Below are 13911 nucleotides of genomic sequence, written 5' to 3' on the forward strand. Positions count from 1 at the left end.
AACAAAAGCCCTGACCTCTGGATCCCAATCTGAAGGCCAATTGCTAAGGCTCGGGAATTGAGACCCTTCTTTCCCCTCCCAGGTGCCGTGATATACATTTCTATTTATAATTTCTTCAGGAAATCGCTGAGCCTTACGTGTATGCGTACGTGCCAGCTGGAAATAACATGGCACAGCAATCAAATTAAAATGAAGCTGTCACTTTCTCTTTTTAAAAGAGACTAACATGCAGCATATGCTGTAAATCCATTTGAGAATGCTTAAAGGGACAGTCCACCCAAATTCTGTCATCATTTATTCACAAAACATGATATTTTGAACATTTCAAATGTTTTTGCCCATACAATGAAAGTCAATGGGGTTCAAAACAACAACATAAAAAAGAAAAAAATCCAGTGATATTTTAAGATTATTTATACACTATTATAGTATTTATTAATATTTTGAAAACTTTTTACATTTTAGTTTAGATTTGAGTGATTTTACTACTGTATGTGCTTTTGTAATTTATATATTTTTTATTTCTATATAACTTCAATGTATTTTTATCATTTTAGTTCTGTAATTCAACTTCAACTTATTTATTTTAGTTAGTTTTAGTTATCACCAACAACACTGAAACTATCCCTTTAATATGCGGGTCTCAGGAATGCTTGATTCTGATTGGTCAATTGTGACATAAGGTCAAATATTTTAGCATAATTAACTTTGAGATCTTTGTCCTCGGCAATCCATTTCCTGCATCATTCTTTCTTCTCCTATTATATAACAATTCCAGTGTTTTCACTCTCAAAAGCTACCCAAGGAATGTGGGTATTTTGCCCATGCAATTCATCAAAAAGGTATCCCACAATAACCTACTGTATGATTAAAAAAATCCCAAAAGCAAATTCATGGTAGCCTTATGTCTGTTGTGCACTCTCTTGAACAACCTGTGACATGCTGCATAAAAATGTATTATTAATGACTGTCTATTTATAAATGGACGTTTGGCTCTGTGAGTATATACATGATCTTCTAGAATGTATTAAAGGAGTATTTTACATCCTTCTGTCACAGAGGAATGCATTCGCTAGCGTCATCGAGGGGAGATTGTGTGTGTGCGTGAATAACTGGTTAAGCGTCTCAGGCTTTCTGCCCACTTGCTGCAGAGCGAGTGGGCGACGGCTTCCGTCAAGGGTCATCCAGAACCTGGCTGTTCTCACACACTCTGCTTCTGCACTGTACTCTCGCTGTCTCTCACTCCCTCCTACTCCTACTTGAGCATTGCTCACCACAGATGAAGTCCCGTCTGCCTTTCCGACTTCTGTCTGGCCTGGAGGTTTTACAGTATACAGCTGGAAGAACACAGGCCTTATTTGAGCGAGCGCCAATGGATTCAGACTTCGGCATTGCCATTTCCACCTCCCTAATTATATCTATTCAGTTCATTGTGGGACGCTTCAAGTGTGTGAAACTGGAGCTTGTGTATACTGTGACCTCATCACTTTTCAAAGGCAACCTGTGACTTTCAGATTACTCTGGTGGGTGGTTTAGGAAAAGCAATAACAAAACGATTAACGCATTTAAAGTGATGTTTGCTTGTGCAAAATTAGCCACAATGATGCAAAGGTGTTGAGGGTGATCGCCACGATGCATATCATAGAAATATTATACAGCGATAAGCCTCTTTTATGGAGGCCAGGTAAACATTTTTTTTTAAATCAATCAGATGGCAATTATTTAATAAAATATCCAATTTTTTTTTTTTTTTTATCAAATCAAACTGAAATTTATTTATAAAGCACTATAAAACACCACAGTATACCAAAGTCTGTACAGTTACATAACGATTACAAATTAAAAAAATATATTAATAATAAATAAAAAAAGCATAAATAAAATAACCTAAAAGCTGCCTTAAACAAATACATCTTAAAATAGACTAGGCAGAATTTCTGAAAATGTGCTTATTTAAAGTGCTGGAGGCATTTTGTGATTATTTATATTATACAACATTTCTAGGGGTATTAAGGGGTGCTGAATCCAAATCTGTTGTATATGAAGCTCAAAAATGTCCCAAAATGCCTCAAAATTGAGAAATTCAAAATGGCCGCCACCGCCAGGCTGAAATCAATTTTTCAGTATATCTTTTTGACTAAACAAGGTACAAACATGAAATAAATGTGCTTTTGTAAGTTTTCCTACATGGGCAATTCAATGCCATATTCAGATTTTAGATGTCATGTGAAGAAACTGCTTAGATATTGCAAAAATAGTTGTTTTTAACTATGAACTATTATTAACTAATTAATAATTAAGTTATTATTATTAATATTATCAGGCTACTTTTACTTAGTTTGTATTTTGTTATGAGGTAAAATGTGTCAAATGTGCTGCAATGCACTCCCAAACCTTTGCCCTCCCCAATATCATACCACCCCTCCCCCGAGCATAGCCTTTCTCACACTTCTCAGAACGGCTGATCGGAAACATAAGACAGCTAACAGGTAAAGTCATGTCCAGTGTATATTTTCATAATGTGACATGTTTTCATAAACATCCCAAGGGGATCAATAACGTTTCTATCTATCTATGTAGTTCAAATAATTGCAGTATATATTTTAGCATTTTTGATCACTAAAAGAAGCCTATTAGCGCGATTAGCTAGATGACATCAAAGTCAGTAAACTTAACACACTTGCTTTTACACTGACTGATTGGAGGAAATACTTTAAATTTATTTAATTTAACCCTTTCGCACGTACGATCACACCGGTGTGATCAGTCTAGGCTGGTCCCTGGAGCATACGATCACACCAGTGTGATTAGAACGGTTAGTGCATCACGTGATCAAGTGCTAAATTCAAATGTGCTTTCGCACGTTGGCTGGCGCTGAGCCAGAGACAGGCGCGCTCAGAGCTGTCATATATCAAAACTTTACAGTGTTTTCAACCACATAATGTTTATTTTAGGTTTCAGACATATAAATTCACATAAGTACTAAAAAAAAAAAAATATGTAACAGTGTAACAGTGTGTTTGTGTAACACAATTGTTGTGGCAGAGAAAGCCTAGAAAAAGTTATCAGCTCAATGTTGATGATGACAATCATCACAAAATTTAATATTGTATTTAAAGTTTTGTGTTTATATTTGGAATTCATAACCACCAACCTTGTGGAACTGCATTATTGGTGCCAAAAGCATTAAAATGATCACTTATTTGAAGGTGTATAAAAAGCATGTGCACATGATGTTTTGAGCAAGTGTATCATGTAATCACACAGACATCAAGATTTTGGATATGAATCACAACAACGGTGACAATCAAAACAAAAAAGCTTGGGAATTAAGGATGAGTTTTGTACTATGAAAGCTACCCATCATGCATTGCAGCATGAAGCATTTTTTTTTTAAATTGTCACCATTGTTGTGAATCATATGCACAATCTTGATGTCTGTGTGTGACTATATGATAGATTTGCTCAAAACATCATGTGCACATGCAATTTATACACCTTCAAATAAGTGATAATTTTAATGCTTTTGGCACCAATAATGCAGTTCCACAAGGTTGGTGGTTATTAATGTCAAATATAAACACAAAACTTTAAACACGATATTAGATGCCCATTTTGCGACCAAATGTGAATATACACATTTTTTATATGTCTGAAACCTAAAATAAACATTATGTGGTTGAAAACACTGTAAAGTTTTGATATATGACAGCTCTGAGCGCGCCTGTCTCTGGCTCAGTGCCAGCCAACGTGCGAAAGCACATTTGAATTTAGCACTTGATCACGTGATGCACTAACCGTTCTAATCACACTGGTGTGATCGTATGCTCCTAGCCTCGTAATACCAAACTCTGCTACTTCGCTTTGCTTCGTAGACAGAGTCTGGCATGGCATAATTGAAAAGCGTTTTCTTTCTCGCGGGGAGGCGCTTGTCTGAAGTTTAAAATCATTGGTTACCCATAAGCCAATCACATAACGTTTGGTTAAGAAGTGTGTTATGCGCATGCTCAGCCGCATCTAACTTCCACTGTAAACACATGTATGATGCGAAAACAAAACCATCGAGCGAAATACCGGAGTGAACATGGCTGTGAACGACTTTTGCAGATTATGTGAAGTAAATCTACGCATCCACGGTACAATCAGTGTCTACGTCACGGCTCTCAGCCCGCCCTCTGTTCGTTGATTGGCCGGCTGTTTTCAGGCCGGAGGAAAACGGAAAGCTATTACGCTGTCTCAGACTGAGTACAGAAGCGAAATGAAATTGAGCGGAAGTAAGAAGTCTGACGTAGTCAGGCCAGTATGCTCCAGGGACCAGCCTAGACTGATCACACCGGTGTGATCGTACGTGCGAAAGGGTTAAATGAAATAAATGTAAAGTATTTCCTCCAATCAGTCAGTGTAAAAGCAAGTGTGTTAAGTTTACTGACTTTGATGTCATCTAGCTAATCGCGCTAATAGGCGTCTTTTAGTGATCAAAAATGCTAAAATATATACAAATATATAAAATATAGATAGAAAAGAAACGTTAGATAGAAATAGATAGAAACGTTATTGATCCCCTTGGGATGTTTATGAAAACATGTCACATTATGAAAATATACACTGGACATGACTTTACCTGTTAGCTGTCTTATGTTTCCGATCAGCCGTTCTGAGAAGTGTGAGAAAGGCTATGCTCGGGGGAGGGGTGGTATGATATTGGGGAGGGCAAAGGTTTGGGAGTGCATTGCAGCACATTTGACACATTTTACCTCATAACAAAATACAAACTAAGTAAAAGTAGCCTGATAATATTAATAATAATAACTTAATTATTAATTAGTTAATAATAGTTCATAGTTAAAAACAACTATTTTTGCAATATCTAAGCAGTTTCTTCACATGACATCTAAAATCTGAATATGGCATTGAATTGCCCATGTAGGAAAACTTACAAAAGCACATTTATTTCATGTTTGTACCTTGTTTAGTCAAAAAGATATACTGAAAAATTGATTTCAGCCTGGCGGTGGCGGCCATTTTGAATTTCTCAATTTTGAGGCATTTTGAGCTTCATATACAGCAGATTTGGATTCAGCACCCCTTAATACCCCTAGAAATGTTGTACAATATAAATAATCACAAAATGCCTTCGGGGTTCTGATTTTGTGAAAATTGACCCTGTCTAAAACGGGTTTTAAACAAAACAAAACTTTTTTGTTTTTGCCATTATTACTTAAAAATGATTTATTAATTAGATTCTAGTCTAGTTGGACTTTAATTATTTGATCAAAAATACAGTAATAACAGTAAAATTCTGTAAAAAAACTGTTTTCTATTTTAATATATTTTAAAATGCAATATTAAGCATTACCGTGATAAATATTTTTCACGGATTCTTTATTGAATTTTTTGTAATAATGTAAAATTCTCTTCTGTCACTTTTGATCAATTTAATGCATCCATTCTGAATAAAAGTATAAATGTCTTTCAAAAATAAATCTTTGTGTATATAATCACAAATGTATAATTTATACTGAACAAAAACAAACTGAAATGTCTTTTTAATGGCGTCTACTCATTAAGTAACACTTCATTTTAAGGTGAAGTAGTTACATGTTACTAGCACATGTACTTACTATAGTAATTAAATTAAAAATAGTAACTAACTAACCCTAAACCAAACCCTAACCGTAACTCTATGGTTAGTAAATGTAGTCAATGTAACTACGTCACCTTAAAATAATGTAACTCCTCATTTTATTACAGCGCTTCACAAGATATCACCATAACTAATGAGTGGAAAAACGATTTGCACTTGAGTCACGTCCTCTTGTCAAAGCCTTCCACAAAAGCGTCTTTTTTTTTTTTTTACTGCAGAAACAAACAACAAGGCCTAAATGGAGCGAGATGGAGCGAGATGAACCTCATCATCAATGCCCATGCAAAAGAAGCCTTGCACAATATTGTTGCTTGGGAAAGTCCCTTGTTCTTACTGTATTGTTGTAGCTGGTCCATTTTAGACATGTGGTAAAGCCAGGGGCAAGTGTGCACACACATATATAGATATGCAGTTCCACACAGAGCTGGAAGTTGGGGAGGGCTAGACAGCATGTGATTGTGCCCTGTCCTACTTCTCTTTGTGTTCACCAACACACTTCCCCTCAGCTGGCACACACACACCGTACTCTCTCCGCCCGCTTTTCTCACTATGCCTTCAACTTTTGCATAATCTCTCTGCTTCCTTATTATTCAGTCCATTACCTCTCTCTCTCTCTCACCTCATATTCCATCCCTCTTTTTCTTTTTCCCTGGTAACAGCGTTTGTTATCCTGACGACCACCCCAGAATACCTCTGTAAATAAACAAATCGTGGAGGGGAATTGGCTTGTGTTGTTGTGCAGCTTCCAAACAAATGCCTCTCTGTGCACGAACCAGGCCAGCGTGCTCCACATTATGCAAGTCCAAGTAACGCGATTCATCCTCTGATATGTTTCAGATTCGCTCAGCGCCACAAAAGACCACTTGTATGGCTCTAATGAGGAAGGAAAAACTAAAAAGTTGATGTCTCTTCTTTTCATGGAAGCAGCATTTAGCCTGTCTGAAATCGATCAATTTGTGGTCACATTTAGCGTAGTTCGGCCAATAGAGCGGTGCAGGGGTGACGTCAAAACCCGGAAGACTAATCCGCCAGCGGTTACCTCGAGATTTTCCTATTGGTTTTTCAAATAGGGTTTTTCAGTTTATGAGTAAAATAAGGTCTGTGGTAAACATAAGCTGGCGATATTTGGACATTTTGTTCTACAAGTAAATTACACACACTCTAACTCCAAACATTCTCAAGTGGTAACTTTTATTTTTTATTTTTTATAAACATAACAGCTTCAAAATGTGCATTTTCGACATGGGTGCGTGTAATTTAGTTTGTAGAACAAAACTGCTTGGTTGAAAATGACTTCTGTGTCAGTAGTGCTTCATACATCGCTACGCTGTTGACAATGGACGCTTTTTTTGCACATGAAATTTTGCTAATGTGACCGATTAAGTCAAGTCACCTTTATTTATATATCGCTTTTACAATACAGATTGTTTCAAAGCAGCTTTATAGAGATATCCAGTCACAGTCCAGCTTAAGGCGAGACACTACAGGTGAATAGGGTAAAAATTTTAACTAGCAGATATCACCATGAAACTTTCCCAGTTGATTACCTACATTAAGATGAGAAAAAAAATTTATTACAAGTTTTCTGTAATTTATTGTTTAAATATGCAAATCAGGCAATATCTAATCAAATATGCACTAATTTGCATATATTTTAAAAAACGATATCTGAGTATTGCATAAAGCCAGGTTAAAAAAATTTTTTTCATTGTGTTCACATATTAGATGGGGAAAAAAATTACAGAGGGATTTATGGATATCTACTTTTGTTATCCTGTAAATCAGAAAATACTGTCAATAGCCTTAAAAAAAATATTTTCGCCATGTTTTTTGGAATAAAATGTTATATAAATCAGGCTAGGAATAATATATTTACAAATCCCTCTGGAAATGTCTTCATAATATAACTAGGTACAAGTCTGGAAAGTTTGGTGTATATAGGTGCTACTGAAGTGGAGATTTCGGACTTGGAGTATGAGAGAAAAGTTATTTTGAGAAAACGGGCTTTAAAGATTTTTCATCAGCCAATGAGATTGCGCATTCAGCCCTTTTACTTTCACGATTGGCTGCTGATAAAAAGGAAATAACCATATTTGGATCCGACAGGATTGTACACAAGAGAGAGAGCTTCCTAATGGTGCATGTGATGACAGGGTGACGGCAGAGATCGCGGAGCAGCATGTTGATTTAGAACGCCAACTTTTGTTGAATTTAGGAGAAATCTACAGACGCAAACAGACAAAGTGTAATAAAATAAAGACCTAAATGTGTATTTCGGACTTTTTTTCAACACAAGAGGAGAAGACAAATATCCAAAAATCTCAAAATTGACCAGCAAGTAAGTCAATTTTCAAGTAACATTCAAGTAACTTAGTTACTTACAAAGTAACTAAGTAAGTTCAGTGGTGGGTTTTTTTGTTGTAAAAAAGTTATTAATTTAGTTATATATATATATATATATAGCCGCTCTGGAGGAAACCGTGATGTTATCATCCAGCTTAGTTCAGTTCTCATTTACTCTATATTCTACTCGCACGGCTCCGAACGGGATTCCCGGCATTAGAGACGGGCGCTAACAAGGATGCTCAAGGCCGCAGTCACTAGCGTTGGTCACTAGTGTCGGTCACTAGAGCGCCTCTTGAGGCCAGGAGAGTGAGGTTTAATCGCACAGCGACTACTAGCTGGCCTCCGTTTCAACCGCACCTTCAGGATTGAAAACACTGTACCAAAATATCTCACGGTACAGTAACCAAAGAACTTACATCAACAAGAGCATCCATCCTTAGTATTATTTCTCGATCTGATGCACTTTCTTGGTTTTCATCCTATCTGTATAATACGCCATTCCAAATCCACAAACCCCAGGTACGTTAGTTTGGCCCGTTTCACTTCTCCTTCTTTAACCAGGTCACTCAGTACAGTCATCCAATCACATGGCTTCTTTTATCAATTTTATTCCATTGATGTGCAACAGTCCTGCGCTTATTGACTCAACTAACCTTTAAAGAGCCTTGAGATATGATCTAGCAAACCTCCAATCAATTGACATGTCTACATTTGATCAAAAAGGGAAAAACCTTTTTTTCTTATCTAAAAACCACATGAAAACATGTCTGGGCCACATTTGACCATAAAATCAAAAGATTCAACTTTCCCTATTTGAGGAACCATTAAAAACAATTTTTTATTAAGGCATTATTTGTATTATTTTAATTTTGCAATGATTTATTTTGCATTCACTTATTTTTTATTAAAGCATACCCCTTTTTACTGTAATATGTTTTTTTTTTTTTTTTTTTAATTAGCATAATTTAGTAATATGCAGCATAATGCAGTACAATAAATATTTCAATGATACATTTAAATAATTATTTTCATTATAATTCATATAATGTAATGTTATATATCACAATGCAAAAAAATATATATTACCTGTCCTAAAATAGGCATCTTATTTATTTAAACTTTGGGTGTAATTTTGTCCTAGAGATGTGGTACTGTAGAATAAAGTGGATCAGGAGTTTGACAACCGAAAAAAAAAAAGTGCATTTACTTATAAAGTAAAGCAGAGGACAGCAGAATAAATCATCTTAAAAGAAGCTGATTTACAATGAGTAAACTCAGTAAATCCCCTGTTAACACTAAAGAATGTTACCTCGCACACACACATACACACGTCAAAAGAGCAGACTACCCCCAGTTCTCTCTTTCTTTCATGTGGTTTCTTCACATCCTTTAAAAGACACACAAATGACTCTGCAAACCGGCTGCAAAAGTGGCATGCAGGTTATCCACAAAACCCCTTTAGCGCTGCAAGAATGCTTAACCAATCTAACCCAATACAATGAGGTTGATGCTGACAGGAATGAAAGAATCGACGGAAGAGTCTCATGTAACCTGGTGAGAAAAAGGGATCTATTTGGGGTCAATAGCCTATAGATTTTTTTTATGCAGAAATTTGCTATTATTTTACTTTAGAAAATTAAGCACATTTCCACCCTCAATTCTTATTATCATAATGTAAAAATAAAAAGAATAATAATTTTGATAACTGTAACGTGAAAAAAAATAATAGCATGTTATGGTATTTATAGATTGTGGCTATATTTGTTGTAATGTCTTTATGCAATAATAAATAATCATTGTTTCCCACCTAAAGCAGCGCATTGGCTTTGCGGTTTGATGTTGTACTTGCATTTGGAAAAGTAACACCTGGAACACCATGTCTGGAATCCTTCATTGTCATATACCATACGCTCACTCTCTTGGGAGGAATGGGCTTTATAGTTATTAACTTTAACTTTTCAGGTACACCATTCTACATGGATATCTATTGTGTTTCATTTATTCAATCATTTTATTCTTGCATGTTAATAAGTGTGTAGGGCTCATGATGACCAACAGTGGTATTTAACTATATTTTTTATCTTATTTCACTTATTTTCTTTATTATTTTTTGTATAATTTTGTACCATTTTCTAAATTTTTTATTGTTACTTTGGATGGATGGATGGATTTTCCCTCATAAGGATATTATTATGGTAAAGGGGTATTGGGGAAAAGTGCTTAATTATCAACAAAATAAAGTATAATATATAAATACACACATTACTGTAAGTCATAGCCGAGCACCCGTGGATAAAGACGAGATATCCTCCTTTCATATTAACAATCAAAAAATCGATTGAGATTCGGGAACCTCTCTGATTGGTGGATCTCACATCGGTCACAATACATACAATTCTACAGTTATATTTAGCATTGCAAAATAACCTGACACAACAGCTTGTGCGTTCTGTTTTTTTTTTTGCATGATGAAACAGATGTGAATTACAAGTTTCCAATAAAAAAAAACAAAAAAAACATAATGGTTATGATTGTTTACGTCATTTTATCTCTCTGTTTCTCTCCCTATCAATCACTTTCCACTCGTTTAGTCTCTCTCAATCACCAGAACAACACAATGACCCAGTTAGCACAGAAGACTGTTTTCTGCATTATTCACCACGGCCTTGGCTTATGTAATCCAGTCATGTGAGCGCCTCTACGTGTGCCTGTTGGGAAGCCTGAGTATCATCAAGTAGAATGCCTTTGCTAATAACAGGGCTGATTATGCAACGGGCCTATTTACAAAAGCACCCACGCAAAACACATGCACAGAGGGCGCAGAAACCGGCCCTGCCAGCTCGGGAAATATAATTGCTCTACAATCAGAACAGCCGTCCCTCCTTTGACACCGCCTGCCTCCGTCGCCGTGCATCACCCTCCCCGTCCGCGAGCAGCCTAGCGACAAGGATAGCGATTTGCCAGGTTGCCATAGCAACCGCACTGCACCCGCAAAACCCTGGCTGGGCGACTGCAGACAGTGACGTGTGGCCCTGCTCTGCACTGGACAGCCTCCACTTGATGATCACTATCACACTACTATTACTACTGCAGTATAGAGTATGCAATCTGTGCACACTGCAAAATGAACATGCATCACAAACAAAATATGAAAAATGATTTTTTTTTTTTTGTGAAGTTGCACTATACAAAAAAAAAAACTTATTCGTAAAAAAATAATACGAGCTGCCAAATATGAAGACAGTTTTACACAAAATTGGATTAAAAATGCAAAATGCCCATCTTTGCTTACACTTAATTACATATGCAGCATCATGAGGCCATGTGGCAATGTAGTATGCTACAGTTTGAACGTTATTCATTGAATAATGCCTACTTTAGTAAGTTTTACTTACTATTTATATATTTATAAACAAACAAAAGCAGACAGTTTACAATGGAACAGATTTACTAACAGCTTGCTCCAGCGCAAACCCTCTTTTGGCGTTAAAAAAACTCCTGTCAGGATTTACTAAAGACACGCGCTGAAAAATGAGCGCTGAAAAGGGTTATTTTAGCGGCTGACCTTATTGAATATGCATTTGTAGGAGTTTCCCTTTCAGACGCAACATTTATGCGAGGAGAGTATTTATATGAATCAAGCAAGGTGATGTACTAAGGTTTACGCTAGTTAATTTACTGGCATTTGCGCCATTATTTCCCACCCAAAAAAAGCATGTAAAAGCAGACACTAATTTGCGCAGCTCTTGGTAGATTACATTGGTCATTATGGAAATGATCCGGCTGCGTCTGGGTTCTATAACTTTCCACTCCCATTTGCGCTTTTTTGGAATTGCGCTCCTGTTTAGTAAATCGGGCCCTATGTGTTCTGCATAATATTCAGTAAGTAGAAAGCTTTTATTCTATTCTAAATAATAGCCTTTGTCTTTATGCGTTCCTTCAGTTCCTCTCTCATTTTCTCTCTCTACGTTCTCTTCAATTTACCCACTGTCTCCTCAGTGACCCGAGATATCTCCCCAGTCTTATTGGTGTTTTCTTATCTCAATTCGACGCATGCTCTCCTTCCCTCTTCCTGTTTTGCACCATGGGAGAACACCTGCATTTCAAAGGAAAGGACATAGCTTTCCTACACAGAGATGAGGTATGCAAAAACACCCCAACTTCAGATAAACAGCAATTCAGATAAAGCTTTTGGATTTGCTTCAGTTCACATGGTAAATAGCCCCATGATGTATAGACCTTATGTAGCTCCGCCCCTTTTCAGCGCTGCGCTCCTCATGTTCTGTCTTCCGGTTTATATTTCCACAGCATGAAGGTAAGATCTTACGGATTTATGAATGAACATCTCATCTTAAAATCTTCTGTCGACTGACATCTGTTATGACATCCGCTTCAAACATTACAATGCCCACGCTAACTTTCGTTAACGTTACAATAAGTAAATCCACTTTACCAGCTAATTACTTTTGGACAGCGATGCCATAGAAATATATAGCTACCGCAAAAAAGGAAGTTCAAACACAAAATTCTATAGACGGCTGTGCGCTAGTTTCTCTGGCGTATAAGGTCTGAACTGTTGATTTTAAAACCCATAGTTACGGTCCTTGATTCTGATTGGTTGAGCTGTTGTAAAAATGCATTGCTGTGATCGCATTACATAAGTATTACTACGCCACTGCATCTGTGTGGATTCCGCTTATGAAGAACTACATTGTTTGGTGGAAGAATACTATTTTTTTTATCAACAGCAAAAAAAAATGTGTCTGTTTATTTAATGAAACCTTGCCAGGAATGTAAAATGACTATTTTACAAAAGCAATAAGCTCAGTGAAGCCGTGGTTTACAGCGACTTTAAAACACCTATGGGTGCCTAAATTCACTGTAAACCACAGCTTCTTTTCATTGCTTTATTTTACCACACCTGCACAGGATCAGCTGACTCTACGCTGACTCACATTGTCTGTCGCAATCATTGTTTACTATCTGAATTCACTCAGTGTTTGCACATGACATGAGTTTTAAATGCAGAACAGAGGCAGCTCACATGACCACAATACAATAAAAGTAGTTAATGAATTATAAAGATAAATAAACAAACACATTTGATTGCAGAGATTATAATTGTACTTAATTGTAGATTAAAGCAGAATATATAATATTAAATATTAGAATATGAATTTGAATAACAATTTTAACTTATTATTGTATCATTTAAAAGAATGTACAAGATTAAATGAAAGCTCATCTCACCTGTATGACAGGGTTTCCTCCCTCCAGCAGAGCGATGGCCAGCAGAATGCTTTCCTGGAAGATTCGGTCACTTGTGGCGTTCATGATGAGGTCAATGACCAGGTCAGACGCTCCCTCTCTATCCAGGTGACACTGCACTTCTGCCAGGCTTATCTCCCCTCGACCGCCCGCCGAACCCCCACCAACAACTGGAAGTAACCATCAAAATTAACAAAATATAAATAAATAAATTTTGTGTGTTCAAAAGTTGAAAGTTCAAAAGTTGAAAGTGTTCAAAAGTTTGATGCCAGTATGATTTTTTTTTTTTTAAGAAATTATTACTTTAACAAGGACGCAATGTATCAAAAGTGAAAGTAAAGACATTTAACGTTACAAGAGAGTTCTAATTTATCGTTTCCACAAAAAATTAATACAGGGATAAGTTCACCCAAAAATGAGTTTCTTTATTCTGCTGAACACAAAAGAAGATATTCTGAAAAATGTTGGCAACCAAACAATTGATGAGCCCCATTGAGTTCTATAGTCTATTTTTTCCATAAAATGGAAGTCAATGAGGCCCATCAACTGTATGGTTATCCATATTCTTCAAAATATCTTATTTTGTGTCCAACAAAAGCAAGAAATGCATACAGGTTTGTTACAACTTGAGGGCGAGAATAAGCGATGACAGA

The 13911-nt window shown here is 36.4% G+C and overlaps 1 protein-coding gene across 5 annotated transcripts in view; it reads right to left on the reverse strand.

The window, feature by feature from the left end:
- The window catches only part of itpr1b (inositol 1,4,5-trisphosphate receptor, type 1b), a 131864-nt gene that overhangs the window by 45262 nt on the left and 72691 nt on the right, over positions 1 to 13911 (reverse strand). For all 5 annotated transcript variants that reach the window (XM_084394709.1, XM_084394707.1, XM_084394710.1 and 2 more), the window contains one exon: positions 13241 to 13428. In XM_084394709.1, coding sequence (XP_084250835.1) covers positions 13241 to 13428 — 188 coding nt within the window. The remainder of the gene's footprint in view (positions 1 to 13240; positions 13429 to 13911) is intronic.

This window comes from Rutilus rutilus (assembly GCF_951802725.1).
Source record: "Rutilus rutilus genome assembly, chromosome: 22".
Lineage (NCBI taxonomy): Eukaryota > Metazoa > Chordata > Actinopteri > Cypriniformes > Leuciscidae > Rutilus > Rutilus rutilus.